This window comes from Manis pentadactyla, chromosome 10, assembly GCF_030020395.1.
Source record: "Manis pentadactyla isolate mManPen7 chromosome 10, mManPen7.hap1, whole genome shotgun sequence".
Classification (NCBI taxonomy): domain Eukaryota; kingdom Metazoa; phylum Chordata; class Mammalia; order Pholidota; family Manidae; genus Manis; species Manis pentadactyla.
Window position 1 is genome coordinate 37,251,958 of NC_080028.1, and position 16,839 is coordinate 37,268,796.

Genomic DNA, 16,839 nt, shown 5'->3' on the forward strand with positions numbered 1-16,839 from the left:
TTCAGCCAATTCGGAATTATTGGGTATAGACTGAGGAGTGAGGTCCAGGCTCAGAGTGGGAAGCTGTGGAGGTGAAGAGGAAAATGGAGAGACACAATAGAGGAGGGAGCAGTAAGATTTGGAAAGCGATGGAAGCAGGGGTGGGACTCCACAGATGTGAGATCATACGGTATTTGTCTTTCTCTGATTTATTTCACCGAGTATAATACCCTCAAGGTCCACCCATGTTGTTGCAATGGCAGGATTTCCTTCTTTTTATGGCTGAATTGTACTCCATTGTATATATTTACCACATTTTCTTTATCCATTCATCCACAGATGGACACTTAGTTTGTTTCTATGCCATAGCTATTGTAAATAATGCTGCAATGAAGATGAGCGGACAGATTATCTCTTTGAGAAAATTTCATTTTATTCAGCTATATATGCAAAAGTAATATTGCTGGGTCATATGGTAGTTCTATTTTTAACTTATTAAGGAATCTCGATACTGTTTTCCACCGTGGCTAAACCAGTTTACACTCCTACACAGTGCACAAGAGTTCCCTTTTCTCCACATCCTCACCCAATTTTGTTATCTCTTACCTTTTCATGATGGCCATTCTAACAGCCATGAGGTGATATCTCATTGTGTTTTTAATTTGCACTTCCCTGATGATTAGTGATGTTGAGCATCTTTTCATGTACCTATTGGCCATTTGAATAACTTCTTTGGGAAAAGTCTATTCAGGTCTTTTTCCCATTTTTTAATTGGAATTTTTTTTCTTTTTGAGTTGTATAAGTTCTTTATATATTTGGTATTAACCCCTTGTCAGGTATATGATTTCAAATATTATTTTTCTTTCTATTCCATGGGTTGCCTTTTCATTTTGTCAGTCATTTCTTTTTCTGTGCTTTTTAGTTTGATATAGTTCTACTTGTTTATTTTTTATTTTGTTGCTTATGCTTTAGGTGTTATACCAAAAAAAATCATTGCCAAAGCCCATGTCAAGAAGCTTTTCCCTATGTTTTCTCCTAGTTTTACAATTTCAGGTCTAACATTTAAGTCTTTATCCATTACAAAGTTAACTTTTATGAGTGGTGTAAGATAGTTCCATTCTTTTACATGTGAATATCCAATTTTCCCAGCACCATTTATTGAGGAGACCATCTTTTCTCCAATGAGTATTCTCATCTCCCTTGTCAAATACTAGTTGACTTTATATGCAGGGATTTATTTCTGGGCACTCAATTTTGTTCCACTGGTCTATGTGTCTATTTTTATGCCAGTACCACACTGTTTAGATTAGTGTAGCTTTATAATAACTTTGAAATCAGGAAGTATAATGCCTCCAACTTTGTTACTCTTTCTTAGGCTACTTTGACTGTTTAGAGTCTTTGTTGCTTCTATAAGAATTTTAAGATTTTTTTTTTTACTTTTGTAACAAGTGCTATTAAAATCTTGATAGGGATTGCATTGAATCTATAGATGGCTTTGGGTAATGTGGACATTTTAACAATATTAATTCTTCCAGTCCATGAGCATGGGATATCTTTTCATTTATTTGTATTTTCTTCAGTTTCTTTCACCAATGTTTTATAGTTTTCAGTGTAAAGATCTTTCACTTCCTTGGTTAAATTTATTCCTAACAATTTAATTGTTTTTAATGCTATTGTAAATGGCATTGTTTTCATTATTTACCTTTCAGATAATTTGTTATTAGTGTACAGAAATGCTACTGATTTTTGCATGTTGATTTTGTATCCTGCCACATTACTGAATTCATTGATTTGATCTAACAGTTATTTGGTAGAATCCTTAGGATTTTCTATGTATAAAATCATGCCATCTGCAAATAGACAATTTTACTTTTGTCTTTCCAATTCTGATGGCTTTTATTTCTTTTTTTGCCTGATTTCTCTGGCCAGGACTTCCACTACTGTGTTGAACAGGAGTTGTGCAAATGAGCATCCTCGCCTTGATCCTGATCTTAGAGGTAAAGCTTTCAACTTTTCCCTATTAGTATGACGTTAGCTGTGGGCTTGTCATGCATAGATTAGTCTGTTCATAGTTTTTATCATGAATGGGTGTTGAATTTTGTAAAATGCTTTTTCTGCATCTATAGAGATTATCATATGATTTTGATCTTTCATTATACTAATATGATATATCATATTTATTTATTTGTGTATGTTGAATCAAACTTGCAACCTAGGGATGAATCCTACTTGATCGTGATCCTCTTAATGTGCTGCTACAGTTTGCTAGTATTTTGTTAAGAATTTTTGCATCTGTATTCATCAAGGAAATTGGCACACATCTTTCACTTCTTGTAGTGTCCTTATCTTGGCTTCAGTATCAGGATATGCTGGCCTTATAAGATGAGTTTGGAAGTGTTCCGTCCTTTTCAATTTTTTGGAAAAGTTTGAGAAGGATTGGCACTAATTTTTCTTTAAATCTTTGGTAGACTTCACCCATTGAAGCCATCTGGTCCTGGAATTTTCTTTGTTGGGGGATATTTTTATTACTGATTTTTCTATCTCCTTACCAGTAATGGTCTGTTCAGATTTGTGTTTCTTCCTGATTCAGTCTTGATACATTGTATGCTTCTAGGAGTTTATCCATTTCTTTTAGGATGGCATATAGTTTATTGGCATATAGGTGTTCGTAATAGCTTCTTCTGATCCTTTGTTTTTCTGGGGTATCAATTCTAACATCTCCTCTTCCATTTATAACTTTGTTAATGTGTCCTCTCTTTTTTACTTTGGTTAGTCTAGCTAACGATTTGTCAATTTTGTTTATCTTTTCAAAGAACAAACTCTTTTCTACTGTTTTCTACTTTCCTATTGTTTTCCTATTCCCATCCTGCTGCCTAATTTGGGCTTACCTTGTTCTTTTTCCAGTTCCTTAAAGTATAAAGTTTGGTTGTTTATTTGAGGTCTTTCTGGTTTCTTGATGTGAGCATTTAACCTATAAATAGCACATTTAGAACTGCTTTTGCACCATCCCATAAGTTACAGTATGTTATTTTTCCATTTTCATTTGTCTCAAAATATTTTTTATTTCCCTTTTAATTTCTTCTTTGATTCATTGGTTGTTCAGAAGACTGTTGTTTAATTTCCACATATGTGTGAATTTTCTGGTTTTCCACCCGATATTGAATTCTAGTTTCATACTATTGAAGCCAGAGAAGACACATGGTATGGTCTCAGTCTTCTGAATTTGCTAGACCTGTTTGGTGGCCTAATATATGATCTATCCTAGATCATATCCCATGTGTACTTGAGAAAAATATGTGTTCTGTTGTTGGAAAGATGTGGATTTTATTGATGACTGGGTATGAGGTCTGAGAGAGAAATCATCTGTCTCCTAGATTATGAGTTGGAAAACCAGAAGCCAGGGGTAAGGAAAACAAAGCAAATTCTTGTCAAGGCCCTTAAAAGCCAGATGCTTTACAAAACTGAAGGAACAAAATGGCAGCAGACTCAGGGACTCCAAGAATGAACTAGTGGTTACCAAATGGGAGGGGTGTGGGAGGGCGGGTGGGGAGGGAGGGAGAAGGGGATTGGGGGGTATTGTTTAGTACACATGGTGTAGGGGGATCACGGGGAAAACAGTGCAGCACAGAGAAGCACATAGTGAATCTGTGGCATCTTGCTGCACTGATGGACAGTGACTGCATAGAGGTATGGGTGGGGACTTGATAATATGGGTAAATGTAGTAACCACATTGTTTTTTCATGTGAAACGTTCATAAGAGTGTATATCAATCATACCTTAATAAAAAATTTTAAAAACAAAAAAATAAAAAGCCAGATGCTTTACAGATGTTCTTCTCATCACACCCTGCTTTTACAAAAGAGAAAAGTGGGGTTCAGAGAGGTTAAGTAATTCACCCAAGGTCACATCTAGTAAGTGGCAGAGCTAGGATTTAAACCCAAGTCTGTCTAGTTCTGAAGCCCAGGATCTCTCCACTGAACAATCACGCTGCCTGCCTTGCAGAGTTAGCAGAGGGCTCAACAACATCAGATGATAGGCTAGGTAATAAACATCTGCTCAGTAGCTGGGTCCTACCTTAAGCAACTTATGTATTCCCATGAGCCTTCTTCTGTGAACTCTGTGAGGGAGAGACCAAAAGCCTAAAGTGGTGGTGATATTAGTAAACATGCTTTTATCACAGTGATTGAGACACACTGAGCATTTATTTGTTGCTGCCTCAACCATAAGGGATTTAATCAGTTGACAATTTTGGTTCCCCAGGCAGATCAGACTGGAACCACAGAAAGCTGCAGTTGCTATTTATTGAGACACTTCACAGGCACAGACAGGGGAGGTGAGTGAGGGTAGATTCAGGGGGAGGGTGGGTCTAGTGGGAAACTAGGGAAGTTGAAGGGCCTTTGAGGACCACTCCCAACCTCCATCCCTCCTCTCCCAGCATGTCCTGAGCTCAGAGCAGAGGAGCAGAGGAAGTTAGGGAACCTGAGATAGCCTGAAAAACCCAACCTACTCTCAGTGGTCAGAAGGCAACCCCCAAAACACCTAAACAAATCACTTAAGTTGGCGGCCATAACTTCCCATCCCATCCCATCATTGCAGAACCAAGAAAACCTGGATGGTTTGAACCCTTCCCAAAATGCAGATCACATGCAGAGAGTCTGGCTTCAAATACGCTGGACCTGTGATCCTGAGCTATTCCTGCACCTCTGGTGAGTGGGGTGGGCAGCAGAGGTGGGTGAGTGGAGCAGGAAGAAGACTGCAAGGGCCCCGGCTTGCAAGGGTTGGCAGCTAATACCTCTGGCTGGACGTCTTGACTGTGGTAGTCTTCCGCAGGATGGAGGTACCCCCAGAGACAGGCCCTCCCTTGACAGTGCTGTAGCCCACATGGGTGCTGAATCCACCCTTGCCAGCAACCCCACTCCCACCCAGAGAGATGCCTCCCCCAAAGCCAGCTGCACTGCCTCTGCACACAGTGGTGGAGTTGCCAGTCACCGCTGCAAGACAAAGGATTTAGGTGAGGCAGGAGAGTCATGCTGGGAGAGGGCCAGAGGCTTCCAGAAATCAGGGAAGGATGGGATGAAACCAGGCAATGCAGCCATGTGAAATGGTTGGAGAAGCTGGGGCAGGAAGCTCATTCTCTGGGGTCCCCTGAACTCGGGTTCAAGTGGAGGGAATATGTTCTTCTGGCCAAGGACAGATTGAATGGACTGAGCAAAGGACTGGGGCTGGGCCCTGTGTGGGGCAGCAAAATACTCACAAATGCTGACTGTACTCGGACATTCTCCAGACATCCTGGGGAAAACAGAGAAGCCAGGAGAAGGAAGGTGTCAGGGATCCCTGGAGCCCAAGCAAGAACCCCTTTCTCCCTCTGCCTTTACAGTGGATCAACTCAGTGGGTCAACACTCGAGAGCCAGGGCCCGCTTGACAAGACCAGGAGACACGAGAAGTATGTGATGTGGCAGCTCTGGACCCGGCAGCCTGTGCAGCAGCTCCTAATACCAGCGCTGCAGACGAAGCAAAGGGCAGCAGGCCACACACCCTCCATCCAACCCCAGCCTCCCCTCCTTCCACATGCAGTCCATGGACAGCATGCCTGCTCCCCTGGAAACAAAGCCCATGCCAAAACAAGCTCCCCAGCTCTGGCTAAAGTGACTTTCTCTACGTCTCATTCCTTCCCCAAGAACAGAGACGATGAATTTTTTTCAGAGCTGCCACCAGTGGTGGAATCTGTTGCTGGAAGAGAACCTCCCCCTTGTTGGGCTACCAGCCACCGTGAGGACTGCTGAGGGTTGAGCGGCAGAGATGGTGAACGCAAGTGAGAGAGTCCCCTTGGGTGATGAATCAGGAGCCTAGCTCCTCCCTTATTCCCTGCCCCCGACCAGAGCTGCCCACCCTGGCCTCCCACAGGGCAGGACTGAAGAGCCCTCTGAACCGAGGCAGGAGGAGCAGCCACCTGCTCTCCTCGCCCTCCAGAAGCTTGCGGTAGGCGGCGATCTCCACATCAAGGGCCAGCTTGACGCTCATGAGGGCCTGGTAATCATGCAGCAGCCGGGCCAGGTCCTCCTTTGCCTGGTGCAAGGCCATGTCCAGGTCCCCAAGCTGCTTCTGAGCATCCTTTAACGCCAGGTCCCCGCGCTGCTCTGCTTCCACAATGGCGGTCTGCAGCTGCTGGCCCTGCCCAGGGATGACAAGTGTTGGGAACTCGCTCCAGGGTCATCACATCCATCTCTCTGCCCTCAAGCCAGGCATCACCATTCCCTAGCTTCCCCTACCCCAAACAACTGGGAAAGAAGGAAAGCAGAAATATCCATCTGAGAGAAGATGCTGTTACATAAGCAGGACCACGGAGAACCCCTGGAAAAGTCCTTATTGAGGTCTAATCTTAGTCCCTCCTGCTTCAGCTCAGCCCAGTGCCTCAAAAGATAAAATAAATAATGCCTCACCCTTACCCAAATGCTTCACTCTGATCTGGGAGGAGCCCATGCTTTTTTAACCCATACCTTAGGTGGGGTCAGCAGCTACGACCTGACCCTCAAACCCTTAGTCTCCTGCTCTGACTTCTAGAGATAAGATCAAAATCCTTGGATAAGGTCGCCCCACTTGCTCTACTACTAATGTGTTATGTGACCTTAGACAAGTCCCTCTCCCTCTCTGGGCCTCAGTTTCCTTTCTATAAGAGGAGTTTATGGACCTTGATGGTCTAGCATTTGAGTGTGACCTGTCCATCAGAAGAGCAGGTCTCGCCCCTCAGCATGACAATAAGAAGGTCCCCCACCTCTGCCAACACCCAGGACTGAACCCCCAGGCCCCCATCTAGAGGCTCACCTGCTTGTTGACTGCATCCACCTCACTCTGCAGCCTCTGGACAGTGCGGCTGAGCTCATTAATCTTGTTCTTGGTGTCCCGCAGATTGTCCCCATGCTTCCCAGCTGTCACCTGCAGCTCCTCGTACTGTAGGCCAAAGAAGTGGCAGTGAGCTGTCAGATAGTTCCAGGCCCAGGCAAACCCTCACAGCTAGAGGCCCCGGAATAGTCTGGTGCGTCTGGCCTCAAGCTTCCAAGGAGCCCAGTGGCCCAGGCCTCTCATAATGGGGAACGTCTGTGTCCAGTCCCAGCCCACATGCCTGAGCCAGCCATTCTCGTCACCTTGGTCTGGTACCAGGCTTCAGCCTCAGCCCTGCTTCTCTGGGAAATCAGCTCGTACTGGGCCTTGACCTCAGCAATGATGCTGTCCAGGTCCAGGTTGCGGTTGTTGTCCATGGACAAGATGACGCTGGTGTCAGACACATGGGTCTGCACTTGGCTCAGCTCCTGCAGAGACAGAAATAGTTGCCGCCAGCATCCCTGCCCCAGGCTCCACCCTGGGGGAAAGCTGTAACTGCAAGGGAAGTCCTCAATCTCTCTCACTGTGAAATGCAGCTCCCATTTTCATAGATAGCATTTCTTCTTATGGACACGCAGGTTTCTAAGAGACTAAAGAAAAGGAAAGGGAATTGTACTTACTGCACTCAGGCTGCTGCCAGGCAGTGAACCAGCACATTCTCTAGTCCCTTTAATCCTCAGAACACCCTGTGAGGCAAGCAGGGCCACAGCTGGCCCTCAAATTGGGAGGAGGCTCCCCTCTGGGCATTGGCAACTGGTAAGGCCTGGGGAGCTGAGCATGGGCCTGGTTCCATCGCACTCTCCACTCAGCCACTTACCAACCGGAACCTCCATTCACAGTGGCCCTGATTTAGGCAGGTGAGGGAAAAGGCTTGAAGAAGAGAATTGACACGTCCAAGGTCACCAGATCCAAGGTCATCCATTCTGGTCCTAGAGTCCAGACTGGAACCAGCCCGTTGAGCAACAAAGCCCAGTGGTTTCCTCTAGAGCACACTGATATCTATAGACCATGGTGGTGTTCTTGGACCTTCCCTGTGTTTCTAGGGCCACCAACTTTCATGCACAGACATTTAGAGATGCCACGATGTTTGGTTGCTGTGTTCTGGCTTTGAAATCTACTCTATCACTGCGTCACAACTGTGTTGGCTCCCAGGGGTGCTCTGCCTGTCCTGTCATGGCCCTTCCTACCCTGGCTGCTGACACCTTGCCCCAAACCGCAGCTCTGATCAAATCACTCAGCCACTCAGTGCTCCTCAGTAGCTCCCAAAGGGGAGAGAATCTTCCATGTGAAAGTCAGTACCTTCTACATTCTGTTCTTGTCTCCAGCTTTTGTCAAACATTGGCCCTTCGCTGAAGCCAATGGGATTATGACAGAGGCAGAATAACCATAACCATTCTCATTTACTGAACATCTCCTGTGGTCAGCACTGGGTTAAGCACTGGCAAGCACTGATCCGTTGCATGCCCTCTTCCAAAGTCCCAAAGACTAACTGGCCCCAAATCACAACTAATAAATGGGGAGTCCAGTCTCAAAACTAGGAAGCTGACATCAGAACCTCCAATGACATAGACTAAAGTAGAGATAGACAGAAATAAAGAGCAAGAGAAATACCAAAAGCCAAAACTGATATCCATACTGGATTTAGATTATTAAATTACATTGTCTTTTAAAAGGGAGAATGTACTGGGGAGAAGGGGCAGAAATACAATCACTGAAACATTTGTGGTTTAGTGAACAGACACGTGCTCTGGAGACAGACCAAGCAAATTTAAGTCCCCAGCCTAATATTCACTAGCTGAACCTCCCAATGCCTCAGCCCCGCCTCCTATGAAATGGCCGTGATAATACCCTCCTAGTGCAGCTGATGTGAGGATTTAGATCCATACATGGCGGCCCATGGTGGGTGTTCAGTTAGTGCATCGTTTGCTCAAACATCTCTGAATGCCAGTTAAGATGTCCACAAGGCATAACCGCCACAGATCACATCATTTTGTCATGGCTGTGACAGCACTGCCAGCACCATATTGCAACATCACCCCTCCCCAGTGCCGGAGCCCTCTGCAGTCCCAGGCCGGAGCATGGTCCTGGGGAATCGTGCTGGAATTGGTAAGGCAAGGAGGCAGAAACTACCTTCCAGATTCCACCTAGAACGGATGAGGGTGATCTTGCTAGAACAAGGGGATAAAAAGATCAGGCTTTCCAAAGACTCAGAGCTAATGCAAGTGGGAGAGAAGATCTCTCCTTAGGCACCATTGACCTCTGGGGAAGAGCAGGTAGAGATCACCTGGGCAAGGGGATAAAAAGCCAGACAGGCCAAAATGATGTCACTGGAGCAGGGACTGGATCCCACAGGGACCCCAGGCCACAGGGAGGCCCTGAGGCTGCTTTCCTACCCTGTAAGGTACACCAGGGACTGGCAGTTGGCACTCCAGATTTCCTTGAGATCTGGCCTGACCAAACCCAAGCCATGAAATCCACTACCTAGCGCCATGTTGGCACTCACGCCTGATTCACCCATGAAGCGGCAAGGCAAAGACTGCTCTGGCCTTCATTCTTACGCCACAGCAGGCACAGATAGGCAGTGAGGAACTTTGACAGGAAGGTGCCCCGGCTTGGTCCCTAGCTCATCCTCCCTGTCCTAATTCTCCCACACACTCAAGGCCCAGCCTACCTGCTGCTCCCCAAACACACCACGTTCTTTGGTGACTCCGTGTCACTGCACAGGCTGAGGCCCTGGCCAGAAGACCCTTCCTGCTCCTCCTTTAAATGCGCTGCTGTTCCTTCAAAATCCAGCTCAAATGCTGTCTCCTCTGTAGCTCCCCAAGCCGTCCCAGAAAGTGCCAGTCACAATCTGCTCCATGCACCCTGTGCCCTGCCCCTCCATGGCTCTCATCACATGGTGACTCAGCACAGGACTGCAGGCCCCCTCAAAGGCAGGGACTTAGTCCTTCTGCTGCCATGTGGAAGATACTCAGTAACATGTGTAAAATGAACAAGGAGCAGCAGAGGAAAGGAACACTGGCCAGCACATGCCAGACACATGCCTTAAGCAGTAGGAAAGCCAGTTCCTACCCATTCAGAGAAGAGGGGAGTGCACACACTTGACCAGGCCCAAAAGAGAAAAGAACCTAAGAGGCCTAGAACAGGGAGCGACCATCAGGGACCCCAGTAAAGAAGAAACTGGGGAGGCACCAAAGAAATCAGTGATGATGGCATAAAACTCCCCAGCAAGCTCCATCCTACAGGACATGTAGAGATGTTGGAAAGAGAGCAACACAGCCGAGGATGAGCCAGGGGAAATGCTAAAGCTAGTGGACAGGGGCTGTTAGATGGGCTGTAGCCAAGGAGAACAAGGAAAGCAGCACTGGGCTAACCCTACAGAAGGCCCAGGAAAAGCCAATGACTCAACTGCTAAGTCACTTGCCTCTTTTCCATCAACGAGAATAGTCATCAAACTAGAAAGGGCAGAATGCTTGAGAAGAAATGGAGACTCAAGACAGACACAGGGCATGAGAGGCCTTGGCCTTGTTGGGGATCTCAGGGGCCCAGGGCAGAAGAGCAGATCCTAGGAGACCAGGGGGATTTTGCCAAGGGAGTCAACACCTCTGGACATCCTTGAGGAATATGGAGAGTAGCAGAGGTTCTAGAACCCCAGACACAACAAACGTTCCCATTTTCAAAGGAATGAGATTAAGGTTGCTTGAAGTTAAACTTGATGCCAGTCTCCTATGAACCTCTAGAAAGAATTATAAAATGTTTACAAGAGGCATGGAGCCAGCAAGATGTCCCTAAGAAAAAGTCCACTGAAAGGGATTTCATTCCTTCCATGACTGTATTTCTAAACTGCTGAAAGACTGCCAGAGACATCGTTTGACCAATGAAAATAAGACAGAAGAATGTGGACCGGATATGGTTAACTGGATTTTAAAGTAGCCAAGTCACTTGAACCACAAATTGATGGATTAGTGGAGCGAGGTCAGCCAGATGGGAAGGAACCATTGAAAACCTAGTTTTTGTACGAGGACTCTGTTTTTGGCTCTGTCTGCTTTAACATGCTTACCAATGATTTACACTGAAACGTTATTAAATTAACTGAACTGAATTTTTATCAGGTCTGCAGATAACTCAAAGCTGGCACATCACTAATATATCCAATTATCCAGTTGGGTATCTCCAATATATGGATAGGAGAATCAAGTTTCAAAGTGCCCACAATTACCTAAAATGATGGGATGAAAGCACAATACCATTTCATAGGGAAACAGAAATCTTTAACTCTTGCATTTGGTTTCAAAAATTCAATTGCCCAATTACAGGAAATGGAGGAGAGTGGATACATGTCTCACTTGAAAGGACTCGCATGAAAAAATCCCAGGGGCTTTTAAGGAGCAAACATTGTTAAGTGGCTTCTAGAAATAACACACAAACTAGTACAACAGGTGACTGCATGAACAGAAGTCTGTATCTATAACCTCCCCACCCCTCATTTTCTGAATTCTGGACCAAGAACCCTGCTTCTTCAACTTCCCCCATGCCACAGATGTCCCCTCATCATCCTAACCTCTAAAAGGCTTTCATATGAAAGACATCTGTCACATGGAAGACAACTGGATATGTGCAGCCCAGAGGGCAGAATCAGGGCCAATCAAGAGCAGAAGTCATGGAAAGGAGAGTCAAGTCAACTTTCTGATAAAGTTGCTCAACAATAGAAATTTCCACCCCAAAATATAGTGAGCTCCGTCCCTCTAAGTTTTTGAATAGAGGTCATATGACCCCCTGTCAGGGATATTAGAGGAAGTGTTTGTGCATTGAGTGGCTGCCCTTGACGTCCCTAGTGAGTCTAAGAATCTGTGATTCTGTGGTCAGCTTGAGCTAAGTTCAACACTCATCCTAGTCTTCAAAGTCCCCTTGTTTACTCGGACCCCTCCTAGATTCTGTGATCTACCCCCTCCCAGCTGCTCACCTCCAGCTCCAACCTGGACTCTCAGTCTCCCCTCTCTGCCCATCTTTACTCCTCCATTTCTTCTTGCTCCATTACTAACTGGACAAAAAGGGGAACAGTGTAACACAGTAGCAAGAGTCAGACTTTGAAGTCCAAGAACTAGGTGTTAATTCCAGCACAGCCTCTAGCTGTGTGACCATGGGTAAGCTACTCTGAGCCTGTCTCTGATCATAAAGGGGAGACAATAATAATACCTTTATTAGGGAGTTGTTGAGAGGATTATGTAGACAGCTTAGCTCAGCACCTGGCCCATCACAAGCACTTAATACATGGAAGCTAGTACTAATTAAAGGTCCAGGTTCTACCTCCTATCAATTAAACTGCACTGGTGAGTTCAGATCAGACCTGCAGGGAGAATCCCTAATGCTGTATATGAAGGTAATTCTCCCTCCCCATCTCACCAGTTCATAGAGATGTCTCAGGAATTTGAGCTCCTCGGTAAAGGAGACCTCTTTGCCCTGTAGATCCATTTTGTTCGTGTATGCAGCATCCACGTCCTGGGGGCCGGGGAAAGAACAAGGCAGATGGCTCAGCTTCCTGGGCTCTTGCCTTTCTCCAAGTCAGCCCAGCACCCTGGCAGCCAAAAGACCACCTGCCCCGCTCCCTGCCCCCTGCTCACCTTCTTGAGCACCACAAATTCGTTCTCTGCAGCAGTGCGCTTGTTAATTTCATCCTCGTACCTGTTCACACAGGGAAGACTCAGGACAGGCTCAGCCCAGTTCTGCCTTGTAAGACATTGAACCCTCTTGGCTTTAAGCCTTAGTGGGTCCCACATTGTCCAAAAATACCTTTGAAGAGCAGTTGTGTAATGTAGCCAACCAGTGAAGAAACTAGGGGGATAGTCCTTAAATATACCTACCCATCCCCTTTTAAGGAAATTGGCACAGAATGTATAATAGGGCAATTGAGAGCAGCCATCTTTTTGGATAAGAGCCCTTACAGGGCTTTAGAGAAACAGGTATATAGAAGATGCGTCAACAGTGATTAATCTTTGCATTCACTTTCAAGAACAGGAGGACGTCATTTAAAATAACTAATTTCTCTTCAACTGCTTTTGCTGAGACTTTAAAGAGTAGAAATTGCCCAGTGTCAAGTTATCAGGAAAGTTATGAAAGATTATACCTTAGAAGTATAAATATACTTATCAACCAATCATAATATGTAAACCTTATTTGGATCTTGATTCAGACAAACTATTTTTTTTTAGTTTATGGTATTTATGGGACAATTAGAAATTCAAAACTGACTGGAAAGTTGATGATATTGAGGAATTGCTGTTTTAAGTTTTAGGTGTGATTATGGCATTGTGTTTATGTTTTACTAAGTCAAGTTATGCAAATGAACTGTATAAATATATCCAGTAAAATATTTGTGAATGAAATAACATGATTTGCTTCAGTCTGGGATTTGCTTCAAGATAGCAAGGGAGGAGAGAGTGACTAGGGGCATAGATGAAACAAGATTGGCTATGAACTGATAATATGAAAGCTGGGTAATGACACCATGGAGATTCATTACACCATCCTCCCTACCACATAATAAAGAGTTTTAAAAATTATGAGCAACAACACACCAAGTGTGACAATTCTCCAGGAGTCAGTGGGCCAGGGCCCGAGCACCTGAGGGAAACACCTCTGTGTGCGCCCACCACCAGGTGGGCCTAGGGGCCCTGGGAAAGGGGCAGCCTCTCTGGGGAGATTTCCCACATTGTCCCCCCCACCCCCTCGCGGCCCCAGCCCCTTCACCCCTCCTCACTTGCGCTTGTAGTCCTCAAGGAGATTGCGCATGCTCCCCTGCTCTGAGTCCAGCCTCAGCCCCTCACTCTGGAGGTTGCCCAGCTGACTCTGCAGGTTGTGTATGTAGTTCTCAAAGAAGGGTTCCAGGGTGTTCCTGGTGTCGCCCGAGTCCTGGTCCTGCTCCTGCAGCAGTGCCCACTTGGTCTCCAGCACCTTATTCTGCTGTTCCAGGAACCGCACCTGAACCAGGGCAAGAAGGGTGGTGGGCTGAAACCATCCCCCAGCCCCAGGAAAGACCAAGGGAGGGGCCCAGAGTCACCATCTCCCCCCGACCAGGATGCCACAGGGGTGTAGGGCCCAAGCCTTGCTGAGGAGAGGAGTTCCTGAGGGAACAATCTTCTGGGAAAGACAGTCTAATCTGATGCCAAGGACCCTAAAGAGTTGATAAACATCAAAGCCCCAACTCAGTCACTCACTAGTTGGTGACAATCAAGTCACTCCTTTCTGGGTCTCCCTTTCTCAGCTGTCCTGGGTAAAGTGAACTAGGTCGATGTTTCTGAACCCTAATTCTGCATCAAAACCAACTGTTAAAAATGCAGATGCATATATAGTGTATGTGTGTATGTATATATATATATATATATACATACATACAAATATATATGTAGGTATGTATGTGTACACACAGAGAGAGAAAGCAAATGTGATAAAATGTCAAGAATTAGTGAATCTGGGTGAAAGAATATATAGGAACAGGTTATACAATTCTTCACAAGTTCTCTATAAATTTGATGTGTCTTTTTATTTTTAAATATGGATGCCCACCCCTACTTCTATTGACTCAGAAGAGGGCTCCTGGCATGGGTTTAACAGGCTCCCTGAAGGGGGTTCTCTGCCCACCCAGGATTCAAAGACATCAGCCACAGATAACATCTCAGGACCCCAGCTCCCACGTCATGATTCTGAGAGCACAAGGGAGTTTTTGCTTGTTGACCTCTGGTACAGTCCCACAGAAGAACCCAAGGTCACTAGGGGAAGAGGTGAGGAGGTGGGTGGAAGGACTTGCATCACCTTCTACCATCCAATCTCTCCAGATCCTGCCTCTGCAATACCCCAGGCTCACAGCCACCTGCCCCAGGCGCCCCGCACCAGGTGTGCTTCTTAATAACAAGCCCTCTTATTGCCTAGGACCATCAGGCCCACGGGCCTGACACCAAGGCCCACCTCACCGCCAAGTACCTGTATGAACCCTGGAAAATCACTTGATCTCTCCAGACCTCAGTTTTTCTCTTCTTAAAAATGGACACAATATCACCTACTCTCATTCCTCAAGAGACACTGTGTATATTGCATGATTAGGAGGATGTGACTGTCCTCTGGGAACCCACAAAAGGCTGAAGCAAGGTAGCCAGCCACCAGGATTTTGCCCATCATGGCCCACTGCCTGGTCTGGGGTCTCGGGGTAGTGGAAGACAAAGCAGCAAAGTGCCCTGGAAATGCCAGAGAACAGTGCAAGGGCCCCGGAGGCCAGGGAAGGAGCCAGGACACTCTTAACCTGGAACAGATCAAAATCTGTACTCCCAGGGGACCACCCTCCTGACTGTCCACCCCAAACGAGCTTCTTGGCTGGAACAGCAAGGACGGATAGAAGCAGAAAGGGCACCGCCCCCCACCCCCAATGTGTCCTGACCACGTATTTGTCCCTAGGCCTCCTCCAAGACTGAGGGAACAGGGAATGGCCAGGGCTCCTTGATGCTTGAGTCAGTTTCCCCATCTATAAAATGACAAGAGGCAATAAGGGCCACCCCACTAAGAGGCACAAGGGAAACAATCCACTCTTTAATTGTGCGAGAAGTTTGCATGTAATGGCATCATGGATGACTACATGAAAGGCTGCAACACTTTCAAGATGGGTAGACACAAGATTCACCTGAGCAATCACAGTAAAGGCCCAGAAAACTGTCTCCAGCCATCCGTATCTGGGTGTCCCAGGCTCAGGCCAGAAGAACTCTAACAGTCATCCCATCAATCCCCACCCCAGTGCACACGGCCTGCAGCAGCCTTTACCCAGCCCACCCTCTCCTAGGGGTTTGGCTTCTGCTCCTGCTTCTGCTCTACCCTGCCTCCTTCCACCTGAGCCCACCTTGTCAATGAAGGAGGCAAACTTGTTGTTGAGGGTCTTGATCTGCTCATGCTCCTGGGTGCGCACCCGCTGGATCTCCGGGTCTATCTCCACGTTGAGAGGGGTCAGCAGGCTCTGGTTGACAGTGACCTCCTGGATGCCTCCAGGAGGACAGGTGGGCCCAAATGTCTGCCTGCCAGCCCCCAGGCCAGGGTAAGCCCTGCCACCAAGGCCAAGGTCCCCCAGGGACCACCCCAATGAGGCCTTTCTAGCCACGCTGACCGAGATGCTCTTGCTGCCTCCCAAGTTATAGAGGCTCCGACTGCCAAAGCTGCCCATGCTGGGGTCACAGTGGAATCCCCTACCACTGTCACAGCTCTGGGATACCATCACCGAGCTGAAGCTGGCACGAGCCGGGTACCTGCCCCCTACACTGGCAGGATTGGAGCTGAAGCCCCCTTTGGTGGAGCATGGCTGCCAAGACACAGAGGACATCATGGCTGTCAGAGCGTGAGCGTAGGCTGAGAGGGCTGGGAGGGAGGGAATGCAGTGAGCTGCTGGGTCACTGACGGGCTTTTTATCTTTTCCCAGCTGGCCTAGCTCCTGGGCTCTGCAGAAACGTCAGCCCCGTCGCCCCAGGAGGAGGGAGGGGCCCTGTGGGCAAGGGAGTCCCCTCTGCCCCAGTGGGAGGGAGGGGCTGCGCCCAGCTATCCCTTGTACTCTGGAGCCAGAGATGAGCCAAGACCGTGTGGGACAGGATGCTACCTTCTCTCCCTGGGGCTCTCCTGACTTGGAACAGAACAATACAGGCCCTCATGGCCACCCCCACCACCCAGTGGCCTCCTCCCACCCAGCCCTGGTGGCCACCATCAATGGGACTCTCTGTTCTGTGGAGTTTGTCCCAGGCCCCTGTCATAAGCCAAGGCCCCAGGGCCCAGGGCTGTGCAGGTAAAGGAGGAAGCATTGGGCAATGGGCTGTGGAGAGGGTGCCAGAACTGCTCCAGTCTCACCTCTTAGCCCACAGCCTCATTGCCTCCTGTCAGGTCCAGGCTTGGGGACACAGGTGACAGAGTGAAGATGGGGGCAATCTGCTCTTTTGTCATGTACTGGCAGACTGTC

At 47.2% G+C, this 16,839-nt stretch overlaps 1 protein-coding gene across 1 annotated transcript; it reads right to left on the bottom strand.

Moving 5' to 3' along the window:
* Window positions 1-4,564: 4,564 nt before the first annotated feature.
* KRT79 (keratin 79) lies at window positions 4,565-16,218 on the bottom strand. Its single transcript, XM_036915183.2, has 9 exons — window positions 15,742-16,218; window positions 13,618-13,838; window positions 12,482-12,542; window positions 12,264-12,359; window positions 7,124-7,288; window positions 6,804-6,929; window positions 5,932-6,152; window positions 5,235-5,269; window positions 4,565-4,971 (listed from the first exon to the last, which is right to left on the bottom strand). Exons 1-9 carry the CDS (start codon window positions 16,216-16,218, stop codon window positions 4,766-4,768), a joined length of 1,608 nt encoding a protein of 535 aa, XP_036771078.2. The 3' UTR covers window positions 4,565-4,765.
* Between the last annotated feature and the right edge of the window lie 621 nt (window positions 16,219-16,839).

Excerpts from the sequence above, each read along its gene's own strand:
- KRT79 (XM_036915183.2), bottom strand. The coding sequence starts at position 16,218 with ATGATGTCCTCTGTGTCTTGGCAGCCATGCTCCACCAAAGGGGGCTTC. Across the intron at positions 6,153-6,803 it reads TGGATGCAGTCAACAAGCAG|GGCCAGCAGCTGCAGACCGC; the intron begins GTGAGCCTCTAG and ends ATCCCTGGGCAG. Across the intron at positions 5,270-5,931 it reads CTGGAGGGCGAGGAGAGCAG|GATGTCTGGAGAATGTCCGA; the intron begins GTGGCTGCTCCT and ends TGTTTTCCCCAG.